The 24,614-nt window shown below is 45.1% G+C and overlaps 1 protein-coding gene across 13 annotated transcripts in view; it reads left to right on the plus strand.

Annotated features, from left to right (window-relative positions):
* Positions 1 to 24,614, plus strand: part of U4-U6-60K (U4-U6 small nuclear riboprotein factor 60K) — an 89,000-nt gene that overhangs the window by 43,599 nt on the left and 20,787 nt on the right. For 8 of the 13 annotated variants that reach the window (XM_075692628.1, XM_075692636.1, XM_075692593.1 and 5 more), the window contains exons 10-15: positions 5,857 to 5,949; positions 6,019 to 6,141; positions 7,960 to 8,067; positions 9,502 to 9,620; positions 10,576 to 10,667; positions 22,926 to 22,975. In XM_075692628.1, coding sequence (XP_075548743.1) covers positions 5,857 to 5,949; positions 6,019 to 6,141; positions 7,960 to 8,067; positions 9,502 to 9,620; positions 10,576 to 10,667; positions 22,926 to 22,975 — 585 coding nt within the window. The remainder of the gene's footprint in view (positions 1 to 5,856; positions 5,950 to 6,018; positions 6,142 to 7,959; positions 8,068 to 9,501; positions 9,621 to 10,575; positions 10,668 to 22,925; positions 22,976 to 24,614) is intronic. The other 5 variants (XR_012828471.1, XM_075692660.1, XM_075692650.1 and 2 more) reach the window with 1 other exon arrangement.

Consider the following 24,614-nt stretch of genomic DNA (forward strand, 5'->3'; position numbering starts at 1 on the left):
GCGCCGTAGTGCGTCTGGTGACCCTTTGTGACCCTAACAAATAAACTGGTATAGTTCTGTTTATGTTTTGTGGCGTACCTTCATTATAATGAAGTCATTTGAGAAATGGACTTTATTGTAAGTGGTACTTTATTAAAGTGGAGATTTTGTGATACTGCCATAGTAATCTTGCAAGTGCACTTCAACAGTGCCGGAGCTTATAAAATGTATACTATATACTGAAACAAAGCTGTGCTTGATAGTAAAAACTTGACAGCATTTATTTTGGAGCAAATAAAGACACTAGTAGTAGCTGTTGAACATTTCTTCCATATGCCAGAGGTCTTATCTTCCCAAATTTCTATGCGAGAAGCCAACAAACATTGACACCAAGGACAACATAGGGGAAAATACTTGTACTTAATAACTGAATTAAAGAAATGATAAATGGTGTCAATGTTTGTTAGCTTCTTATATGATAAATAAAAATCAGACCCCTCTGTTAACCTCCTTCCTTCTCGTTTATTACATAACGAGGGTCTTGAATCCGGCAACATTGATGCCTTCAGATAGCATGTGTGGGTTTATTGACCTTCACCCAAAGAGATCACGTACTCATGACGGCTGCGACAGAAAAGATGTTCCACATCTGCCGCCAAGGTTTGTGATTGGTGGTGCTGGCTGTGTGAACTCTCAGGGTTCTAGTAGGAAACAAATACCCAAGAAAGTCGATGGGAAAATGGCGCCGCGGTAGCTCAATTGGTAGAGTATCGGATGGGTAATGCGAAGACGTGGGATTGTTCTCCACCTGCGGCAAGTTGTTTCTTCATCCACTTTCATTTCCATTAATTTATCATTTCTTTAATTCATTTAGTAAGTACAAGTAATTTCCCCTATGTTGTCCTCTGTGTCATTGTTTGTTGGCGTCTTATGACAAGTTCCTATGCATAAGCACTATGCTGAGCCTGATTTGAAGCAAAGATAGGTTTGAGTCTCTGACATTGAGAATATTTGTCGGGGTTCTTCATTTGCCACAATTTGTACTTTGTAATTTGTGCCTAATACATCTGCAGTGATTCCTATGTCCATGACATAAACACAGCAGTGTCTGTATTGTAATCATACTTGGAGGTGCTTGGAAGCAACCTTGTGTACACACTTTCACAGATCACTGTAGTTGCAGGTTTCATCTGATTAGGGCTGCATTATTGATTGATTAATCTGGAGATTAATCAAGTAAAGCTTCAATTGTAACTAACATTTTAAGGCAAAGCTTTCTTTGCCTCTTCCATCGACTTTCCCACTGTTGCTGCCGCTGTCTGGCACACTGTGGTGGGGCATGGCTCAGAGCGAGTGTATACATAATAGGAGCGTGGCAGAGAGGAAAGGCAACACGGGAAACTTGTGTGGACCTTTTCACTGTGTCGACTTAGCACAATGCCCTCTGGAGCTCCTTGGACGTTGCCACATTAGCCTCTTGACAGCTGTAATCAGTGATCTCCTGCAAAAGCATTGCAGAAATTGAAGTGCTTACCTTTCTATGTACTAACATGCAAGTCCAGAGGAAAAAGCTAGATAGGAGGGGAGAGAGGACGCAGAGAATGGGTAGAACCGACGCAGTCGCGAAAACAGCCTTTCCTACTTCACTCACAGTTCCCATACAAGGCAGCAAGGGTGGAGGTAGAGAAATTGTGACGTCAGAAGGAAATGAAGCAAAAAAGCTAAATTCTAAATTCAAGTTGAAGGTGTGCTAACTTAAAGGGGCAGTGAGCTCACGGTAATGTGATCAAGCGCGCGCGAGGGAGTGAGGGGGAGCGGGGAGGAGGGGGTAAGTTTGTACGCGTCTCGATTTCTGGCTTTTTTTGCCTCCTTAAATTGATACAAACGAAAGCCAAGGTCATTGCGAATGCTGCGCCACCGAAAGACTTCACCACATCAGTGGTGTGACATCACTGTTTTAGGGCTTAGAAGCGTTTGGGTGCGAGCTAGTTGGTACGGGTCATTCATTTTAAACAGCGCAAAAAGACACGCGGACAAGGAAGAGCACAGGACCAGTACTGAAATCTTTGAGGCCTTTCAATTTGTGAGTTAAGAGCCACTTGCAAAAGCGCCTCTTCTATAACTCTTTGTGATAAGGAACTTAAGTTCTTTAGAAGTTAATTAGTTTTGATTGTGTTCTTATTATGTATTTTACATTTATATAGTTTTACGTTTGTGAACTAAAGTAATGCTTAACAGTCTCGGAAGGGAACAGCAGTTTATGATAAATAGCGAGGCACTGGAAGTAGTAAGGGAATAGATCTACTTAGGGCAGGTAGTGACTGGGGATCCGGATCATGAGACTGAAATAATCAGAAGAATAAGAATGGGCTGGGGTGCGTTTGACAGGCATTCTCAGGCCATAAACTGCAGGTTGTCATTATCCCTCAAGAGAAAAGTGTATAACAGCTGTGTCTTACCAGTGCTCACGTGCGGGGCAGAAACCTGGAGGCTTACGAAAAGGGTTCTGCTGAAATTGAGGATGACGCAACGAGCTATGGAAAGCAGAATGATGGGTGTAATGTTAAGGGATAAGAAAAGAGCAGATTGGGTTAGGGAAAAAACTGGAGTTAATGACATCTTAGTTGAAATCGAGAAAAAGAAATGGGCATGGGCAGGACATTTAATGAGGAGGGAAGATAACCGATAGTCATTAAGGGTTACGGACAGGATTCCAAGGGAAGGCAAGCGTAGCAGGGACCGGCAGCAAGTTATGTGGGCGGATGAGATTAAGAAGTTTGCAGGGACAACATGGCCACAATTAGTACATGACTGGGGTAGTTGGAGAAGTATGGGAGGGGCCTCTGCCCTGCAGTGGGCGTAACCAGGCTGATGATGATGATGATGACGACGTTTGTGAAGCATGCGCAGCAGGAATTGACTGACGATGACTCGCCTTCTCTTTCTTCCTTTCTCTCTTCTCTTTCAGCCCGTTGCGAATAGTATACATTTGTGAGGGCTTTAATAAAGATGTTGGCAGTCAGCACTGGTCCTGTGCTCTTCCTTGTCCGTGTGTTTTTTGGCACTGTTTAAAATGAATGATTTAGGGCATAACTGAGAAACTAATACATGTGGTGCATGCTTCTAAGCGTGGCTGTGTGTATGCAGCTGCGCACCCTGCTTTAGAGGTAATCTGCCGCATGTACAAAGGGTGGGCGTGCTGAGATGGCGTAGCACCATGTAAGCTGTCTTACCGTGCATTTAGTATTGGAGGTTGCGTAATCTCGAGTTTTGGTGACCCATCAGAGCATGAGGCAGACGAAGCATTTACTCCCCGCTGCCGGTGCTTTTCATGATAGCGTCGTCCCATTGCAGGTGATTCCATCAGCAGGGGGGGGGGGGGGGGGGGGGAGTGCACGCGGAAGCATGGCTAGCTTCGCTTAATTTGTACCGCCAAGAAGATATCGCTGACGTATGTGGCATGGAACCGTACCATTCGTTGCAGACTCCCAAATTTTGTCAAAATTAATTTTCTCATTCAAATTTGTTTGTTTTTTTTTTCGATTGCCCAATAATTTGGAAAATTCTGTGGCCTCTTTCTGTGTAAGAAAAATCAATTGGTGACTGTACTTATTTGCATAAAGGGTCGAATTTCAATAGAATGAAATTTCGTATAACGAAACAAATTGCCGATTTTACCAACTTTGTTATATCGAGGTTTAACTGTATTTACGCCATCTAGACAAAATTTGCCCAACAATTTCTCTGTTGTAGCCGGGTCCCTTAAATGTGGAATTGGTTGCATTGATAATATAGGCAGACCAATTAAGTGAGAAGAATAGTCTCTTCCATCTGAAAGTATGTCGTAAGTGAATCCACTGAAACAGGGTGTGGACTGTGTAAAGTTCCCTTCGTAGCTTTCTTTGCCTCATTAAATTGATACAAACGAAAATATAGGTCACTGCCAATGCTGCACCAACCATTCTTGTGAATTTCCCACTTTAAGTGAAGATCCAGAACGACTTGCTTTGGATAATTTGGCCTTTAGCGTGCACTTCGGTTGACCCACGATAAACTTTGAATAAAGTGATTTCGTTATAACAAAGGTTTGCTATATGTATGGTTCTTAACAAGTTCTTATATAGGAGCATGGACTAACATGACGGTCAGCGTCATGCCACGCAACTCGCTTGTAAATGTAGCAAGGGTAAATGCATGGTGGTGCGAAGCATTCTCCTGGCCTAGCCGTGTCTGCTAGGCTATTCCAACCAGTCCATCAATGCCGCCACTGTAATCACAGCAGGACCCCATTAATATGTTGTTTGGGAGGCCACAGGAAGAAAATATGTGCTAGGAAAAATGTAACATCCAGTAACACTTGCGGCAGCACTACAGATGTGGCAAAAAGCTACTCCTACATGGAACTTGATTTGAAGTTGAATGCAAAGCCGTCAGACTATTGAAAACCTGCTAAGTGAAGCTCGTTCTATTGCTGCCTGGCAGTTACCGTAGGTTGAATGTTAAGTTTTTTGGAGCAGTTATAGCTGTGACTTGCATAAATGAAGCTTGTGATTACCATGTGGAACTTCGGTCGAGTCTATAGCTTCTTTTCGAGCACTTACAACCCTTCTTCAGTGTATGTGCAGCCGTGTATATATCAAAGTAAATGTGCAAGATATTGAATGCCACAAAAAGTGTCTGCAAACAGGTGTGGCACGACTGCTTGTGTCTTTGTCAACCTCCTCTTTGCTTTTGGCGTCATGAGTGATCTTCATATTGGTGACAATCTCAACACGGCAATGGCAATTCTACTGTGTTGCCTTGCAGATGCTGTGAGGTAACCATTTTCAGCAGTGACATGGGGCGTTCAGTGGAAGCACCACTTACAGGCATCACCACATCAGTGGTGTGCCATCACTGTTTTAGGGCATAACTGAGAAACTAACACACATGACCTCATGGGAACTAAATGGGACTGGTGGATCAGAGCATAAGAGCCAGGTAAAATTAACAAAGAGGAACCTATCAACGAGGTTTTACTGTATTTCTTGAATGAAGTTGGAACACTCCATGCAGTACTGACAGTAGATGGATTAAAGAGCAACTGTGTGCACAGTCACTTGCTGCCAAGAAATATTGGGGTCAACCTTGATGGAGATGCTGAACTAGGCACTAAGTAGAGTTCATTAATTATTTGACTTAGTTGTTCGCGCATCCAAATTGACAAGAGCAGTTTTGGGTTTGCTGGTACATTATGACAAAGTAATATAGCTCAAGAATGGGACATGGAAAAAGGAGGCAAAAGGACAAACAAGCACTTATGTGTCTCGCCTCTTCTCTCTGTGTCTCGTTTTTGTACTATTAGTACTGTTGTCACATTCAAGCATTTTCTCTTCCACGGAAAAGCAAAATGTGTTAATGGTAGTGTGGTAAAAAGAATTAGTTTTTCATTATGGTTTAAAACTGGTACATGAAACGATAGCTGGAAAAAAAGATTGAAATGTTTTTGTTAATTAACCATATCCAATTGACTAACTCCACAGAATACAAAAATAAACTACCATGAATTCCACAAGTTAACTGAAAAGAGTGCTGCATCAGTTTTATCTGAACGGACAGCATCATCAGCATTCTTTTAAAACATCTTATGTAAGCTAGGACGTCCCCTTTATGTCTGCATGTTGGGTGGATAGTGTAGATTTCTGTGATTAATTTGCCTGTACCTTCTGAGAGCTTCTCTTGTGCTTCAGTCCACTTTTTTATACACAGTCTACACAGTCCTGGCTTTTGTGTTAATATCGTGCTCTTTTACTATTTTATGCTGCACTCATTGCTTCATGCATTAAAGACTGAGCTGCGTTACTATGCAATTATTTGTTTCTCTTTTCTTTGTTTTAGTGAAGAACCAATCAGCTCATTGAGAGGGTTGTGCCCACACAGGGTCTCCAGAGTGGCATTCCACCCTTCCGGACGCTTCTTAGCAAGCTGTGTGTATGTAACCTTTCATTTCTGCTCCCTAGTCTGTATGCACGCTCAAATCTCTTGTGCCTTTTTTTTTAGATTTGATCATTCTTGGCGCCTAATAGACTTGGAAACTGAAACAGAGGTGCTACACCAAGAAGGGCACAGCAAAGCTGTTTATGACATTAGCTTCCAATGTGATGGTTCATTGGCTGCTACTGGGTAAGTGTGACCTGTTTAACACTTGTCTCGATGTACATCACTTGACTCAGCAGCATGGGCAAGAATGTAGCTGTGGCTATAGAGTTGATTGATGCAGGACGAGTTACTGAGGTCACTGGAAGAAGTGGTCGTCCTGTAGTAAAACCTCAATAATTCGATCCTCGTTAACTCACTCTGCCTTTGGTCCCGGCAGGCAAATGCATTATTTAATGGCATCAAACTCCGGTTACTTCAGGCGTATTTGGCTGCACAGCGTTTATAATTTGTACAACCCTCGGAATGTGGCGAGTGTGAAGTGCCGCAAATGTGCAACACAAAAGAGCTAAAGCAGCCAATTGAAATGAAGGAGCTGTAGTCATTAGTGGAAACCATACGAAAATGACAGAAACACCAAATGCTTCGTGTCTTTTTGTGAGTTTAAACTGCCACACATGACTTCACGCTGGCCATACGTGTCTTCAGAATTGCGTAGTCACCATCCCTAATTGCATCGATAACGACTGCGAACAGTAATTTCATTTGGACTCGGTGCATGCGTTGGCTGCATGCCTTCAGATCTGCATGGTCACCATTCACAATTGCATCAATAATGACCGTGGGTTCACTCACAGAGGTTGCGGCAAGCAGTAGTTTCATTTTGTCTTGGTGCCCATGTTTACGGAACTACGCGGTCACCACGCCTGATTGCATTGGTAGCGACGGTGGTTTCATCTGCTGCGGTTGAGGCGAGCAGTAGTTTTTTTATGACTCAGCATAATGTCAGAAACACGGCGGAAGCTGTCGAGGATGGTGCTTTATTCTACCGCTACCGGTATGCTGGCATCAGACCAAAGGCTACATCGCGATGGCCAGACCTTTTGCCAACCAGCGCACTGGCGAAAAATAATCTGGATGGGATATGTGCATAGTTGGGAAAACCATGTCTACTCTAATGAAGACGCATGTCTTGTGCCACGGCCAAACGGGCAGCACTGCTGAGGAAGTCGCGAGATGACAAGAATTGCTGCTTCTGCACTAATTTTCTGTGAAATAGAAGCAAGGGTTGCGAATCTATTCAGTAAATAAAGACTGATTGGTGTAGTAAGTACTTATATATTGCATTCTTGATACCCTCAACAATTCAACATTTGGTTGACTTGGTCGTTTCTTCGGTCCTGTCAAATCTGAATTTTAACAAGGTTTTACTGTATAGGGTGATCATGGTACATAATCATTGGAAGTGTTGCCATTTTATAATGTGGTGCTGTTTTCTATGTAGCAAAGTTGTGCCACTTTACTGCTGATAACCAGGCTGTACACTCACTGCCCTGCTACAGAGGTGGCATGTTCCCATTTTTGCTGAAGCTCACCACAGCATTGGCCATGGTGTGTATTGCTGTGCAACATATGAAGGCTGAACCTCAAGTCTTTGCAATTAACCAAACTTTACTGTATGAAAGCTTTCTTTATTTAAAATTTTTCACAGCAGTGTAACCTGTTCTTTTTATTCTTGGCAATGCCGTTAGTGTTACGTGACATTTACATCTCAGACACGCTGACCCAATTAATCTTTTATTCTGTTGTTTCTGCGACTGAAGTAACAGTAATGAAAAACAATGTAGGAAAACTCTTAGTTACGAACTGGTATAGTGCTACATCACAGTCTACTTGCAGCATCCCTGAAGACGGCTTTACTTTCTTCCTAAATTTTCTGTGAAGAGTTAGTAGTTGCTGAGCCACAGTTCATGACAATTTGGCTAATATTAGCTTCCTAAAAGTCTAAGAAAGCTGCTGTATATCTTCTGTCTATATAACTGCATTTGTCTTCATGTTTTTTAGTGGCATGGATGCATTCGGGCGTGTCTGGGACCTCCGTACTGGGCGTTGCATCATGTTTCTAGATGGTCATCTGAAATCTGTGCTAAGCCTCTGCTTCTCGCCCAATGGGTGAGTGGAAGCGGTGATGCATGCTTGTTGGGTGTCTCTTCTGTTGCATAATAATACCCGGTATTTCTATGAAGACTAGGTTAAAAATAGCTGTTTTGAAATAAAAGGACCAAGTCTTCAGAAACATGCTGTTGATTGTGGACCATGGTATGACAGATATGTAGTAATTAGTCACTAGTCAACACAAATTAACTTCTAAACTTTTAGTTTCAGTGGGATCATTATAATGGGAAATTGAAGCGAGCTCTCCGTACATGCCATATCAACTTGTGGATCTGGAAAAATTCAATTAGCTGTGGAACTGTGGCACGACGAATTCAGCTGTCCCAGCGCGTAAAACAAACTGGGGGGCTGGAGCTACTGCAAAGTTGCGCCCCTTGAGGTGATGTTCTGTTATGTCACCCAGCAGTGGGCAGCTAGCAAGCTGTGACAGCTAGTAGTATGGAGCTGCAGCGTGCTTGCTGCCTGCTGCTGGCTGACGTAAGCAGAATGTTGCCTCGAGGGGCATGGCTTTGCTCTTGCTGCATCCTTCCAGTTCTGCTTTCATGCACTCTGACTGCCCAAAGTTAATATGGCTTATATGGAGAGCTCGCTTGAGTTTCACAATTACGATTTTCCCACCGCAGCTAAAAGTTATAAGGTAATTATTATTTTTTACATTTGTGACTAATTACCACATATCACCTCTCAACCTGTGGTCGCCACTTCTGACACCTCTTTGAAAGAACCATCCTTTTTTTTTTTTCCAAAAGGGCTATTTTTAAACATAGTTGTCATAGCTTAGTTGTCAGCTAGTTGTTTAAGCTTAGTTGTCATAGAAACATCCTGTATAACTATTGCTGTGATTTTCTGCGTTGCAGTCTCTGCTACTATCTTCTATGGGGCTAAAACTTGAGGGGTGGCAGTTTGGGTAGTTGGTATAGTTGGTATAGTTGGTATTCTATATTCTAATAAGTTTAAAGCCTGAACGAAGACGAAATGACAAGAAACACAGAGAAGCGCTTGAGCATTGTGCCTTCAATAAGCAATGTCATCTTGCACATGTGCTTCACTGTAAAATATATAAAGTATTCTTAAACTTGTTTTGAACTTTTATTTATATTGATTCCATGTCCTGGCATGCACTAAAGCAATCTGACATGTGTGAGGACTCAACTTTCATTGCCAACAAAAGTGCAAAGCATTGGTGGTAGCTTAAGTGACATAACTTATGTTACAATCTTAATAAAGTTGCAACAACCTTAGTTAATTGAATTGGGAATCAGAATTACAGTATGTTAGTCTAAAAATTTCAAGTTAATGTGCAAGAACAATTATTCGACACTTCTTGTATGAGCAAACAATTAGTGCATGGAAGAAACTAAAATGTTTGAGTTAGAGTTCAATGTATATAATTTCCTTGTACGTTATTAACCTGACTGTGTTGGATTTCAGCTATGTCCTGGCCACTGGCAGTGAAGACAACACTATCAAGCTGTGGGACTTAAGGCAAAGAAAGTGTGAATACACCATTCCTGCTCATCACAACCTTGTGTCAAGGGTAATTTTTGAAAGTATGCATTGTCTTTGCTTACCTCTCTTAACTGAATCCACTTATCAAATGTGTATTTTTCCTATGGAACTTCTTTATATTAGAAGTTAAAGATTGCTCTAACAAAGTTCTGCTTGCAACCCAAAAAGCTTTCACATAAAAATTATATGAAGTGAAGGTTTCAGTGCTGTTAGCCGTCTAAATAATTCTGTTTCCTTCGAAGCAACTGTTGGCTAACACGTCAGTGAGCACATTTGTGTGAGACATGCATAAAAATTTGGTCAGTGTCCATACTAATCATTATATGAACGCTACCTGAAAAGGAATAACCAATACACTTCCCCGAGGCCCAAGCTTGAGATGGTGAGATAACGGTAATTGAAAATGGCCTTTGAAAAATAAAACTGCTCGAAAGGTGCCTTGTGCTTGTGGAACTGTACTGCGTGCACCAGCATGCAGTGTATGCTGGTGCCCTACCTTATAATGAACACACAACAGTGATGACCCTTCTGCTAATGCACTGGCCACTGATCACTGGAAATGGCATTAGAACAAAAATGTAAGCGCTGCTGATGTCAAGGCAATTTATTTTGTGCATATAAATTTCATAGCTAGCTAATATTGCTGTGGCACTCAAAAGTTGATCTTTTCGTCTCACTAATGAAGAAACTGTCAAATTTGTAAAAGCATGTCATGTGACACAAAAACATCACCATGCGAAGGCTGGCATTTGTAAATCATGTAGAAAGCTACGCCATGTATTGCTTACTACACCATACTTACGGCCAACTTTTTTTTGGCTATGAAACAAAGGCTACGAAACCATCGTGCGCCTTTTTCACCACTCCTAGAAACAGTCTCGTAGTTGACGTTTTCTTACGTGGGAAATAAAAAAAGAATATTTTTAGTTTTTTACAGCACATAATTTGAAATTATGCATAACTTTTACCAGTCACTTTCTGGTATTGTATTTGTAGTTTGCCCTTTCGAGCCTTTGCATACCCAAGACTGTCCAATGTATTACGCATTCTTCAAAGGCAAAATGGTGCCTGGTGCCTGGTGTCTTCTGGTGAGTGTTTGTCACTTGCTGTCTCACCAGTCAACTCGCTAAGAGACTGTTGACCGACTTGAGCAACAAAATACTGTCAGAGCATACAAAACAAGTGTTTGCAGCATCTATGCAGAAACAAAGCGAACCCATCTGGAAATCTTAGCCGTCAGTACAGTCGAACCCATATCGAACCCGTTTACATTGAATTATTGTATATATCGAACAATTTCTGGTCACGGTATAGTTACAACGAGTGTATATCGCAAAAATTATGCTTACATCGAACAAAAATAGCAGCAACTCCCGATATATCGAACGTCAAGCGGCGGAAAAGTGCCCCCAGAAGTTGGCTTTCCCTCTTGGTAGCGGGGAAACCCGGCGGTGTGGCTCCATCCAACTGCTCTCCCTACCGTGACCGCGCTGCCTCGGGCTGCTTGGGTGAGCTGTCGACACCCCCCCCCCCCCCCTGCAAAACATTCGTGCAAGATGGCGAAAGTGCGAGTTGTGTAACTGCTTTTCTAGTTCATTGTGTTTGCACCTTGTGGGCCTTCTCCCACAGTGTTCCCGTCATGAAGCGGCAGAATTTGCCTTTCGTCGTGAAGCTCGAAATCATAAATCAGGTCAAACGCGATGAGAAGTCGGATGTCCCCGCAGCGTGCAAGATTCCGAGGAGCACTCTCGGCATGATTAGGGCTAAAGCGGCCAAACTCGCAACCTGTGCCTGTGGCGCCTGACGCGTACTCACGGCCGTGTACAAGTGGATCTTCATATGTACCGGTTTCCGCGTGCTCGATGATGACTGTAAATTCTGATGAATGCGACGAAGCCGTTGCCGGTGTTGCCGAAGTTTGGAGCGAGCTGTCAGAATTTCCGGACGCTGTTGACGAGTCAACGGTGGACGAGTTTGTGAGTGCAGATGACGGTGTCGCGACCACGGGAGAGCCCGAAAACGAAGACTACATTGCCGACATTGTACCGAGCACAAATGAAAGTGGGCACAATGAGGAAAGCAACGACGGTCCTTTGCCTACATCCTCCGAAGTGATTGGAACAGTCGCACTAGTCCGGTGCTTCTGCGCGAATGAGGAAGGTTGCGGCCTCAGCTGCTCAGACTCCTTTTGACAATGTGGGGAAGTGCGTGCGTCGCAGGCAGCGAAATTGCCCATGCAAAAGAAAATGCAGTACTAATTTATGCAAAACATCGATAAAGTGATTTTATAAATGGTATGTGCTTTTATGACATCAATTATTTAGCAGGCTTATATCGAATTATGCTCTATATCGAACTGATAGGAGTTTTTTTGCGAGTTCGATATAACTGGGTTCGACTGTATGTGCAAATGAGTGAGCGAGCTGACTGCGGCGTCAGCTCTACAGATACCAGTGTAAGTTGCGCATCCAAGTCTCAACCGAAGCTGAGGTCATATGGTTGCTTCAAGACTTCAACGCAGGCTGCGTTCCTCGCTATTTGGAACTCTGTATATATTGGATGTGTATAAACATTGATTGATTCATGCTGAGTTGTCTCTGCCTTCACTAAAGTGAAGAAGTTGTGTGAGGTTGGAGAAACCGAAACTGGTGCTGAGCTTGCCTGGACTACATTGCGTACAAATACAATGATGTGCAGGAGTTCCACCTCCATCGCTTTTGCTTCATAGCCAAGGAAGTCGTCCGCTAGTATAGTCAGTCACAAAGGTAAACTAAATACCACTAGATTCAGCTGTTGCTGCCAGCTCACAGAATCTGTCAGCTCCTGCTTACATGTTTCCAAGCACCCATTGAGCACAAATGGAACACAAATGGTACCAGTGCTGGCAGTGTACAAAGACTACAAATGAAATGAGTGTTGCAAAGCATTTTTCTCAGTGCTTTCATGTGGGTAGCTCTCTCAGAGAGGCTACTGAAAAGAGAGAGAGAGAGAGAGTGTGTGTGTGTGTGTGTGTGTGTGTGTGTGTGTGTGTGTGCGCGTGTGTGCGTGCGTGTGTGTGTGTGTGCGCACGCGTGCACGCTCGTGCCTGCACGTGCACATGTATGGGCGCATGCTGTAGAGCAGGGCTGCACAGCATACGGCATGCAGCCGAGTCCTGACATCTATGGTATGCCATTGCTCCAATCAGCATGGCTATACAGTCTAAACCCCCGGTAACGAAATCCCGAGGGAACGAAATTCTCGCCGCAACGAAATATTTTCGGATCCCCGGCGAACAGCCATAGGAGTCAATGCATTTCCTATCTCGCGACAACAAAACTTTTTTCTATAGCAATCGCTCATCAACGAAATTTTCTGAAACGACAGTCCGCGAATAATCTACTAATGTAACACTAGATGTGTCCGGAAACTGCTCAAATGCATTCGTTGTGCGCTTAAATTGCATTAACTACCGCCACAGCACACTTGCGTGGCCGCCGCCATCATTGTTTACAATAAAAAAAGCCTCGCACCACCTCTCGTGAGAGACTACAGTGATGATGATGATGATGGTGGTCGTTCGCCCGTCGCAACGGGTGACTGCGCAGTGTCCGGGCCAAAAATGCAATTAGCATTTAAATGATACAAATAAAAAAAGACAAGAACCGTAGGCGACCTCGCAGTGAGCGCATTTTATTCAATCTTGTGTGCCATTACAGCTTGTGCTAAATGCGGAGCGAAACGCCTGTGTGCGTGGCAGCCAAATCGACATCTACTACACGTGAAGGCTCCGGTAACCCGGATGACACTTTAGTATCAGTGGGCTTTAGGCACCGCCGCACATGGTCGTGTGCTCAGTGTCGTTGGTGCTAGAGTGTGTCAATTGTGTGTCTCAGTGCCAATCGGACCATTTGACAGCCTGCTAAGATACCGCCTCCAGCCAAAAAGAGGAAATTTATGACGCTGCAGGATAAGGCTGCAATTATTGCCCAAGCTGAAAAGGGCAGGAAGAAAATAGATATCGCCGAAGAATTTGGAATAGCGTGCAGTTCGATATCGACGATTCTGAAAAACAAGGCCTCCATTCTCGGCGCGCTCGGAAATGGTGTGAGTGTGAAAAACAAAACGGTGAGTGCTGCGGCTTTTCCAGACGTTGACAAGGCGGTGTTTGCATGGTTTTGTGAACAGCGTGCCAACAAAGTGCCGCTGTCTGGCAGAGTTCTTCAGCAGAAAGCGCTGGACTTCGCATGCATTCTCGGGCACTCTGATTTTAAGGCTAGCCCTGGCTGGTTGTGCCGTTTCAAAGCCCGCCATGACATAGTGGCCAAAGTCATTTCCGGGGAGGCAGCAGCCGTCGACCCTTTAACAACGTCGTGGCTGCTGACCAACAAAGAAGTATTGGACTGGTACAAGCCCTCGGACATTTACAACGCAGATGAGACGGCCTTATTCTGCGAGATGCTGCCATAGAAGACCCTGGACTTAAAAGGCCAGAAATGCCGCGGGGGGAAACACAGCAAGCGGCGTGTAACAATTTTGTTGTGCACCAACATGGACGGCACAGATAAACGACCACTGCTTGTAATCGGCAGAAGTAAGAAGCCCCGCTGCTTCAAGGGAAATCGTCGGCTGCCCGTACAGTACACCGCGAACCTGAAGGCATGGATGACTTGGGCCATATTTGGCAGCTGGCTCGAGGCCTTCGATACGGACGTGCGGAAGGCAGGCAGATCGGTCTGCCTTTTTTTGGACAATTACAGTGCCCATCATGTCGATGACGTGGAACTGGGAAACGTGCGCTTGGTTTTTTTTCCACCAAACTGCACTTCCGTGCTGCAGCCGCTTGATCAAGACATCATTCGTAGCGTCAAGTGCGCCTACAAGGAAAGGCCGATTCAGCGTCTGCTGCTGAACCTCCAGTTGAAGCGTCCCACTGTAGTGGACATGTTCATGGTGTTTGAGATGATGGCCGCCGCATGGGTTGCGACGTTGCCAGCCGTGATAGCTAATTGTTTTAATCATGCCGGCTTCATCGCCACTCAGCAAGCATCATGCGCTGATCCAGTGGCATCGCAAGAAGATTTGCCTGAAGGTGCACTAGTTGACAGTGCTGACGGTGCAGTGCCGCCATCGCTGGCCCACGCATGGGATGAACTTTCTGCCGTGACAAATGGTGTTCCGGATGGCCTCAGCATCGATGAGTTCGTTCGTGTGGATGAAGGTGTTGTCGTCCATGAAGAGATGACTGATGAGGTCATCATAAGTAGCGTTTGCCAAGGTGCCGACGACGCCGACGGCCACCAGACACCAAATCAAGAGAGGACTGCGAACCCGTGGGATGTGTGGAATGCCTTCGATGTAATTCGATCATTTTTCAGTGAGCATGATGACGACGTGGCAATGGACCACTTCTTGCAGTGCGAGTCGAGAGCAGTAAAATTGCTGCAAGGCAAGGCTCGGCAAAGTAAGCTGACTGACTTTTCGCAATAATATTTTTTTTTTGCAAGCCAATTTCCTTCCCTGTCTTTTCTGCCTCATTCTCGCGCTAACGAAATTCCCGCAAAAGTAAAATGTTTTGCTTTCCCCGGCGATTTCGTTATTGCGAGTTTCGACTGTAGAATTACAAAAACGACGATGTTCTCATCATGAACTGTTTGCGTTAACAGGCACATTAAAACAAAAAAATGCATTGGAGCATACAATCTCCTGTAGGGAGCAGATAATAAAAGCACATGACCACCGAACATATTCGATTTACCATAGCCTAGATGTGCAGAGCAATTATTTGTGCAGAATCCATAATTGAACATGCGCTTTTCCCAAATGTTTCTATACAATGGTAGCAAACGATAGTGAGTGCATATCAAGGTGTTGAACCGAAAAAATGTGGGCTTGGTTTCGGTTCAACGTGCTCCAATTTCATTCCGGTTCAGTACTGGTTCAGAGCAATAAGAATGTACAGTTGAACCCGACTATATCGAACCCGTTTACATCGAATTATTCTATATATCGAACAATTTCTGGACACGATATAGTTACAATGAGTATATATCGCAAAAATTACGCTTACATCGAACAAAAATAGCAGCGACACCTGATATATCGAACGTCAAGCGGCGGAAAGTGCCCCCGGAAGTTGGCTTTCCCTCGCGGTGGCGTAGAAAACCCGGCTGCACGGCTCCATTCAACCGCTCTCCCTACCGTGACCGCGCCCGACCGCGCTGCCTCGGACGAGCCGTCGGCACCCCCCCTGCAAAAAATGATCCTGGCCCGCCCACAGCGCTTGCTCAGACAGCCAATCAGATGCTCTTGTGCCTTCGTCGTGCAAGGTGGCGAAAGTGCGACTTGTCTCGCTGTTTTTGTGTGCGCCTTGTAGGCCTTCTCCCGCAGTGTTGCCGTGATGAAGCGGCAGAATTTGCCTTTCGTCGTGAAGCTCGCAATCATAAATCGTGTCCAACGCGGTGAGAAGTCGGATGTACCCGCAGAGCACAAGATTCCGAGGAGCACTCTCGGCACGATCTTGAAGAATAACGGGGAGATTAGGGCTAAAGCGTCCAAACTCGCGACCCGGTGCCCGTGGCGCCCGACCCGTACGCACGGCCGTGTACGATTGGTTAATCTGAAATTGCTTCAGCCGTGCCGACATCCGCGTGCTCGGTGATGACCGTAAATTCTGATGACTGCGACGAAGCCGTTGCCAGTGTTGCCGAAGTTTGGAGCGAACTGTCAGAATTTCTGGAAGCTGTTGACGAATCAACGGTGGATGAGTTTGTGAGCGCAAATGATGTGTCGCGACCACGGGAGAGCCCGAAAACGAAGACTACATTGCCAACATCGTACCGAGCACAAGTGAAAGTGGGCATAATGAGGAAAGCAACGACGGTCCTTGGCCCACATCCTCCGAAAGTGATTGGTGCGCTTGCACTAGTCCGGTGCTTCTGCGCGAATGCGGAAAGTTGTGGCCTCAGCTGCTCCGACTCCTTAATGTGGAAAAGTGCGTGCGTCGCAGGCAGCGAAATTGCCAAAGCAGAAGAAAATGCAGGACTATTTCGTGCGAAACTAAGCTAGTTTAATCAATAAAGTGATTTTATAAATGGTATGTGCTTTTACGACGTCCAATTATTTAGCAGGCTTATATCGAATTATGCTCTATATCGAACTGATAGGCGGTTTTTTGCTAGTTCGATATAGCCGGGTTCGACTGTATAACAGTTCGCAACCCTCCCTGAATCAGTTCACAAAGTGGTTCAGTGCAGTCGATTTTATCCTTCCCCATGGCAATATGCTGCAAAGTACTATTGACTTGTCTGCATTGTGCATGTGCAAGTTTCGTCAAGAGGAGGCTGAAATTTGCCTATTACATAAATACGTGGAAATTTTCATGTAGATGTTAAAAACAGAGAAATGAGGGTTGTTCGTAAAATAAGGTTCCCAATGACTTTTCCACAATGAAAAACATGTTTATTGCCATTGAATAATACATGTTTGGAAAGCTTAGACTTTCCCCTATTTTTCTACATAATCACTGTTGAGATCAATGCATTTTTGCATATGGTGTACCATCTTCTTTATGTCTGAATCGTAGAACTTTCTTGCCGCGCTGTAAAGGTAGCTTAGAACTTCTTTCAGCTCCTCTCTTGTTCTGAAATGCATCCTACCCAGGTGTTTCTTCAATTCAGGGAAGAGATGGTAGTCACTTGGGACTATGTCTGGGCTGTAGGGTGTGTGTGTGACAGTATTCCATCCAAATTTGTTGATGAGATCGTTTGTTACACGGGCGATGTGCGGACGAGCGTTGTCCTGATGGAAACGCACTTACTTCGTAGGCATGCCTCTCCTCTTGTTTTGAATCGCACGGTGAAGGTTCTGCAACGTCTCACAGTAGCAGTCCGCATTGATTGTTATACTGCAGGCATGAATTCGCACAATAACCCCTTCCTATCCCAATAGACGCTCGTGATCACTTTGCCGGCAGACAGTGCTTGTTTGAACTTCCGCATCTTCGGTGACTCTGGATGTTTCCACTGACAGGATTGTTGTTTCATTTCCAGTGTCATGTAGTGGACCCAGGTCTCGTCCCCAGTGTCAATTGAGTCCAAGAATTCCCCGCCATCGATTTCATAAGCCTGAATAAATTCGCAGGCCACTTCAACACGCTGCCGTTTGTGGTCTTCCATAAGCATTCGCGGGACCCACCTTGCACAAACCTTGGCATACCCTAAATGGTCCGTCAAAATTTTTTCGATGCAGGTCTTGCTGACATCAGGGATCATCTCGCAGAGCTCCCGAACCATTACACTTTGATCTTTCAGCATTCTTTCTTCCACTTTCGCAATCGTTACGTCCGAAAACCGATGGCCGTCCAGAACGCTGTTTGTCATGTACGTCTGCGCGTCCGTCTTTTAATTCTTTGCACCATTTGCGCACGTGTTGTACGCTCATACACTTTTCTCCATAGACTTCACACAGTTGGGAATGAATGTCCCCCGGCACAGTGTTTTTTGCACACAAAAAACGAACCACAGAGCGTGCAGTGGAAACCCGATTATACGACTTTCTTGGGACCGCGAAAAAGTGTCGTAAAATGAGGGCATCATAAAATCTGAACATAAATTATGCCTATAAATATACTACTTATTTCGTGCAACGGATTTACGAGAAACTTCAATGTAAACTACTAACACAGTTGCAGGGCTTGGAAAACCAAATTACCGAAAAAGTAAATGCGATAAGAATTAATGCTGCAGTACAGGTACCATAATGCTTTATTCAAATGAACCTTTATGGCACTCCGCTGCCTACTGCCGCGATTCCCGCCAGCCGGCGCGAACTTTTAAAAAAGTCGATAAGTTTCTTTTGGGCCTTGTTTGATTCATGAACCAAGAGCTTTCGCTCGAGTTGGGCAATGTACAAAAGGAGGTCCTCTGCGGCGTCGCATAAACAGATGAAGTTCCGGATGCTGTCTATGTGTCATAGCACCTCGGCGAACGTGGTAGGCACAGGCACGGCATCTGTGGCATCGTCGTTGTCCTTGTCCGATGTCGCAGCGGTGTCGGCACTAGGCAAAGCCTCCTCGATGGCGTCATCCAGCGACACCTCACGCAGATCGCAACGTTGTCGTCGGCCTCCACGTACTCGGTGAAGGTCGTGGTGAGGTTTAAACCCTCGTAATCGTCGGCGCCGAAGCCTGGATCGGTCTCGAGCGGCATTGAGATTGTTGCGTCCCCAGCAGAGGAGGCAGTCTCTCGCTTAAAGCCACAGTGCTTGAACGAGTTAGCGATTGTGCTTCGTGACACTGTGTTCCACGAACTGGCAATAAAATGCATGGCGTCGAGCGCAGTGATCTTTTTTCCCGACTCGCTGCACTCCATAGCCGCCAGCCGACGCTGCATTAACCACTTCCCTTGCTTGATGCACTTAATGATGCCGGCATTCAGCGGCTGCAGCCGGCTTGTGCAGTTGGGAGGAAAAAAAAAACAATCTTTATGTTCCTCAGGCTGGACGTATCGGGCAGGTGGCACGGTGCATTGTCCACAAAAAGCAATATTTTCTTCACCTTAGCACCCGTTTTGTTATCCAGCTGCTGCAAAAAATTGCTGAAGAGTGAAGACGTCATCCATGCCTTTTTGTTGAAGTTGTAGCTGCATGGCAGCGTCTTCAAGTTCTTAAAGCACCGTGACTTTGCACGAGCACGGGCAGCCTCTCGGAACTGTCCTCATTAGCACAGAATAGTGCCGTCACACGCTCTTTATTACACTTGCCACGATGACAGCTGTGACACTTAAAGGCAAGGGTTTGCTCGGGCTGCATATGGTAAAAAATACCACTCTCATCGGCGTTGAAAACGTCGCAGGGCTTGTATGCAACAATCGTCTCCGGCAGCGACTCCAGCCACTCGTTCACTGTCAAAACGTCCACGGAAGTGCTTTCTCCGCAGGAGCGGCTGTACACAATCCTGTTTCGTTTTTAAAGCAATCCAGCCACCTGTTCGATGCCTGAATGTCGTCGATGCCCAGACGCAATGCCACAAGGTCGGCCTTTTCTTTTAAAATGTCGCAGTCAACGTTGATTGCAGAGCTCCATGCTTGATGCAGCCACTTGACGAGAACTTTTTCCAGCTTCTCATGCTGTCCTTCTTTTGCCGCTTTCCGCTTGAGCCCGAACTTGTTGGAATTCTGCAATATCGCCGCTTTGTTTGCCAGGATCTTCTTAAGCGAAGATTCAGGTATGTTAAGGTCCTGCGCAATGCTGGCTTTTGTGGCTCCATGCCGCTTTTCCGCTTCCTTGATAATATTCAGCTTTTCGCCGAGCGACAAAACTGTCCGCTTTCGGGACATGGTGCGTCGCGTTGCTTCACACAACTCAAAATCTCCGCTGAATGCTGACCGCTAGGATTACGACGAAGAACACATGCGATAAACCTAGGCCTCTCCGCGTTACCTTGGCGGTGATCTGCTGCTGGGAAACTGAAAGGAGGGAAACGCTTCCCCAATGCGACGAGAGGCGACACCGCCGAAAAGAGAGGGAGAAAGTGATTGTGGAGAAGAAAAGGCGCTATTTCAGCACAGTGAGTGTCGCGAGCAGCTGCTAGTGGGGGAGAGAGAAACGAACGATGAGACGAGGCTCGGAAGGAAGCTGCGCCGGAGCGAATCGGTCGAGCGGTGTCAAGCGCTCCGCATGCGGAGAGACTGAGCGAGGAAAGAAACCCACAGCACTTTTCTTTCATTCGCCGTTCTGTCCCGCGCTTCGTGAGGGTCGTCGTATTATGCGGGTCAGGCGTAAAATTGTGTCGGATAACTGGGGTTTTCAATGCATCGCTTCTATGGGGACCTTGCCGGGACTGCGCTAATCCGTCGTAAAACCCAGGTCGTCGCAAAACCGGGGGACATTTAACCGGGGTTCCACTGTAATTCGCACCTGGTGGGAGAAGCGAGTGGGCGCTCTATCTCTAATGGCTGCCAAGCCTAGACTGAGCGTTGCAGACAGCTCGCTGGGGCGGTGACTGGGAGAGAGGGAACCAAGCTACACGCCAGTGGTGGCGGATCCCGCGTAACAGTGTTCATTGCAACTGCAGCTTCTTGGGAACCTTATTTTATGGACAACCCTCGTAATTGATTGAGACTCTCTGTGCGAGCGTGAGGTCTGCATAGCTTCCATACTCGCTACTTTGACAGCAGCAGAGTAAGTTAATTTTAGTTTTGCTTCAGGTCTTTACAACAGTTCAATCGTCACTTACAGCGCATACATAGACGGAGGACGTCGTTCTTTTTTGTCCTCCATCTGTGTATGCGCTGTAAGTGACGATTGAACCATGGAATACCAACTAGCCCGTACTCAAACCTTGCTTTACTACAGGACTGATGGTGGGCAAACTGGTCATATGACCTGTGGTGTCAAATACGGTGTGAATTCACATTGTATTACTTAAATTACAACTTCCAAGTCTGTAGCAAAGAAAGAAGCCAGCATTTGACGTTTGACTCAGTTTGCTGCTTTTTTAGAAGAGGTGAGGACATTGATGCTTCTGAACAATGAACAAGGACGGTTTGTGCTGAACCATACATTGATCTTTCCTGCGCATCAGCACGTGGCACATAGTATTGTGCTGGTTAAGGGAGGACAAAGATGTCAAAAGCATGCACATTGTGCCCCACAAATAAATTGTACAACTCGAAGAGCATTGTACTCTGCTTGGTTAAGCAGTTAATGTGCGTTGAACCATGGCACGCAACAAAACCAGATTTTGTGTGCTGTTTGCAGCATTGTTTGCCGCTCACTGAGAAAGTGACAACATTCATTAGCGACCGTAGTGTTATGTTTACAATAAGTCATGCAGCTGAGCTCTTTCATATCACTCGATGACATCATCTTTTCCGATCTCTGTGTTTATCTAGTTTATCTGCATTTAGTAACAAATTGACGTAACAACTGAATTCAGAGTGCCACCATAAATGTGGATTCCATGAAGCCTCTTCAAACAACTTTTCTGCCACAGAACACAACTGGCATTGTTGACTTCAGAAGTGCAAGTGTCTCTGTTGAGGTGGCCAAAGTTGCCAGTACATACCCATTGTCTATCCCCATTCTCACACACAACGAAACTCCTGAGTCGTAACAATCTGCTTGTAGGGTGTGCTCATTGAAGTAGTTACAGCATTCGAACAATCGTGCAAACTATTGAGCACCCATTGTCACCTTACATGCTTGAACTGTTTCGTGCTGAACTGGTAACTGTTATTTTTTTTGGTTCATGTTTGGTTTGGGTTAGGCATGTTCCAAAAATATCGATTTGGGTTCTTGTTCAGTTCCACCCAAAAGTGCGGTTCCGGTACGATTTTCAGTTCGGGTTTGGTTCGGTACACTGCTTCAAATAGATGCTTTCGTTTTTTGTCTTCACCTTACTTCAGTCCACAAAAATTTTCTCATGTTGTGGCACATTGGGAGTAAGCGTCAGTCAAGGTTGTTTGGATTTGTTAACATTGGCACCAATGACGTCGATCAAGACTTTCTACTAGGCTGATACAAATAACTTGCTACTCTTCATTGTCACTTTTTAAGGAGCTCGTAACAAAGTGAGCACCGCCTGGTGGGCTAATTTCTTACCATGCTGCCATTCTGAATTATATCAATTGAACTATCGATATCGGGTGTTTTTCAATTTAAAGGTAAGCTTCATTGCATGTGAAGAAATCTTTAGAACAGCTCAAGAACTCTAGTGTCACTCGGGTCATTTGAAGATGAGAAACAGAGTGACCACCTGTTCTGCAATGCTTCTCGGTGATGCCAGAAGACTGCAACTACTACACAGCCTAGATAGAACTGCATCGACCTACAGTGTTCACCAGACCAAGAAGGCATGCAGAGAAACCAGCTACTGGCTCGGTTTTGTAGGAACCTTGATAAAATCGAATACGTAAGCATAGCTAACAAGGCATTGAAACTGATGCCTTTTTTAGAAAGGCGGTGAGGTGCAGTTTGTTTTAGTTTTTTTACTCGGAACAAGAGCATACTGTCTTCAAGGACAGGTGTGACATGCATTACAGAACTTAGCCTTCCCTCTGGATCTGCCATTGCTGAGGACGTCAGTGAATGACACCAAACAGAATTCCTTTCTACCAGGATGCAACATTCCTCGTAAAGTGCGGCCTGTGAGGCTCCCAGATGTGTTGGTTTAGGCTCTTGTTGATTTTGAGTTGTGCAGCTCTGTTCTAGAGGGATGAAGAAATTCATAATATAATAAATTTTGTTTGATCAAAGATTGCTAAATTGTGTTTGACTGCAGTCAACCACCTTCAGGAAGTACAAATTAAACATGCAAACTCAAGTGTACCCAAAAATTAGTACTTAAAAGCCTCCTGTTCTTTCAGAATTGTCTGGGGAATACCTTGTCACAACATCGTACGACAACACTGTTAAGGTAAGCCTTGGCATATCTTTTCTGTATTAGTGTGTTAGAAAGGGCTACCCATCTGCTGGTGGTGCCATGTATGAAAGATTGATAACACAGAACTTGGTTTGAAGGGAGAAATTAAAAACTGCCATCCTTTTCAGCAATACAAGAGAACACAAAAACATTTCAGCGTAAAACATGTCTGCTCTGTCAGTACTCTTAAAGAGCGTCTGTCTCTTCTCACACATGCGCATGGTCCACCCCTTCTTGTTGTCGGGAGTGCCGCCCTACTCTTCGTCACTCACTGATGGCAAAGGTTGCTCCCATCGAGGTGGTGCTGTCTCCACTCACCATTCTGGCGACACGAGGGGCCCATTTCGGCCTGGAGTGCGTGTCTGGAGTGCGCACATGCAGTTAAAACAATACAAAAATGCAACACACTGCCCCCCAAAAATGAGCGAACTCATTTTTCCCCAGAGTTGCCGAGTTCAACTGGATATAACAGTTGCACAGGCCGGGGAAAAAATTTGCCATCTGGCAGTCGCACTGTGCAGGCTAGGACTTGTCTGCCTTGACTGGGGAGTACCTTGTAAATAACGGCTCTTTTCCAGAGAAGCTAAGGTAGTTTTTCGTTGTGAATTAAAACAAGATCGCCTTTCTTGAGTGAGTTGTTCTCTTTGCTGGCGGAGTTGTGCGTCGATCTTAGCAGCAGTAAATATTTGTTTCTCCACCGACGCCAGAAATGGTCTAATATTCTTTGGCAATGTTTCCATCTTCACACCATTTCCTTGGCTGAAGTTGTAGATGGAAGATGACCATCGGGAAGCGCTAGCAATCTTCTGCCGGTGAGAAAGTGGGACGGTGTCAAGGCAGTCCCTAAGTCTGGTGATGAGTGCAGGAAGGTTAGGGGGCGTGAATTAATGGCGGCCTCAACTTCACTGAGCATTGTCATCAACTCTTCAAAGCTCCAATGTGCGTTTCTAGTACACGCCAAAGACATACTTTGACGCTTTTTGCTAAACGCTCCCAAAAGCCTCCCCACCAGGCTGCTTTTTCAAGACTGTAGTTCCATTGTATCTGATGCTCTGCACAGTAACTAGTATATTTTCTCCTCTCTTTCTTCTAGTATAATTCTCCTCTCTTCATTGAGTTGAATAACTGCGAAAGGCATTTCAGCGTTTTCTTAAATGTGAAAGTGTTGTCCATGTAGATAACTGATGGTAATTCACGATGCCCTGTAAAACGTTGGAAGGCCAACTGGAGTTTCTCTGCAGAGAGGTCTGATACGAGCTCCAAATGAATAGCACGAGTAATGGCGCAGGTGAATAATGCTCTTTATATTTTCGTTGCGTTTTTCCCTTTGTAAAAAGAGGACCTGCAAAATCAATCCCGATGACTTCAAAGCAACTCCTTGGCAAGGTTCTGTCAGTGGGAAGCGGTGCTGTCAGTGCATTAGCTGCTCGTAGTCTCTCTCGTATACAGCCATTGCATGGTTGAACGACTTGTTTCATGACTTGAGGTCTTGGAATCCAAAAGTTCTCTCTTATTTCGGTCAGTGTCCTGAACACCACCGTGCATTAGTTAGGTGACATTCTCTCACAACTAGCTTAGTGAATGCGTGCGCAGGAGGCAATAGAATGGGATGCTTGACTCCTCTTCTCTAGTA

The sequence above is a fragment of the Dermacentor variabilis genome, chromosome 1 (genome assembly GCF_050947875.1).
Source record: "Dermacentor variabilis isolate Ectoservices chromosome 1, ASM5094787v1, whole genome shotgun sequence".
Lineage (NCBI taxonomy): Eukaryota > Metazoa > Arthropoda > Arachnida > Ixodida > Ixodidae > Dermacentor > Dermacentor variabilis.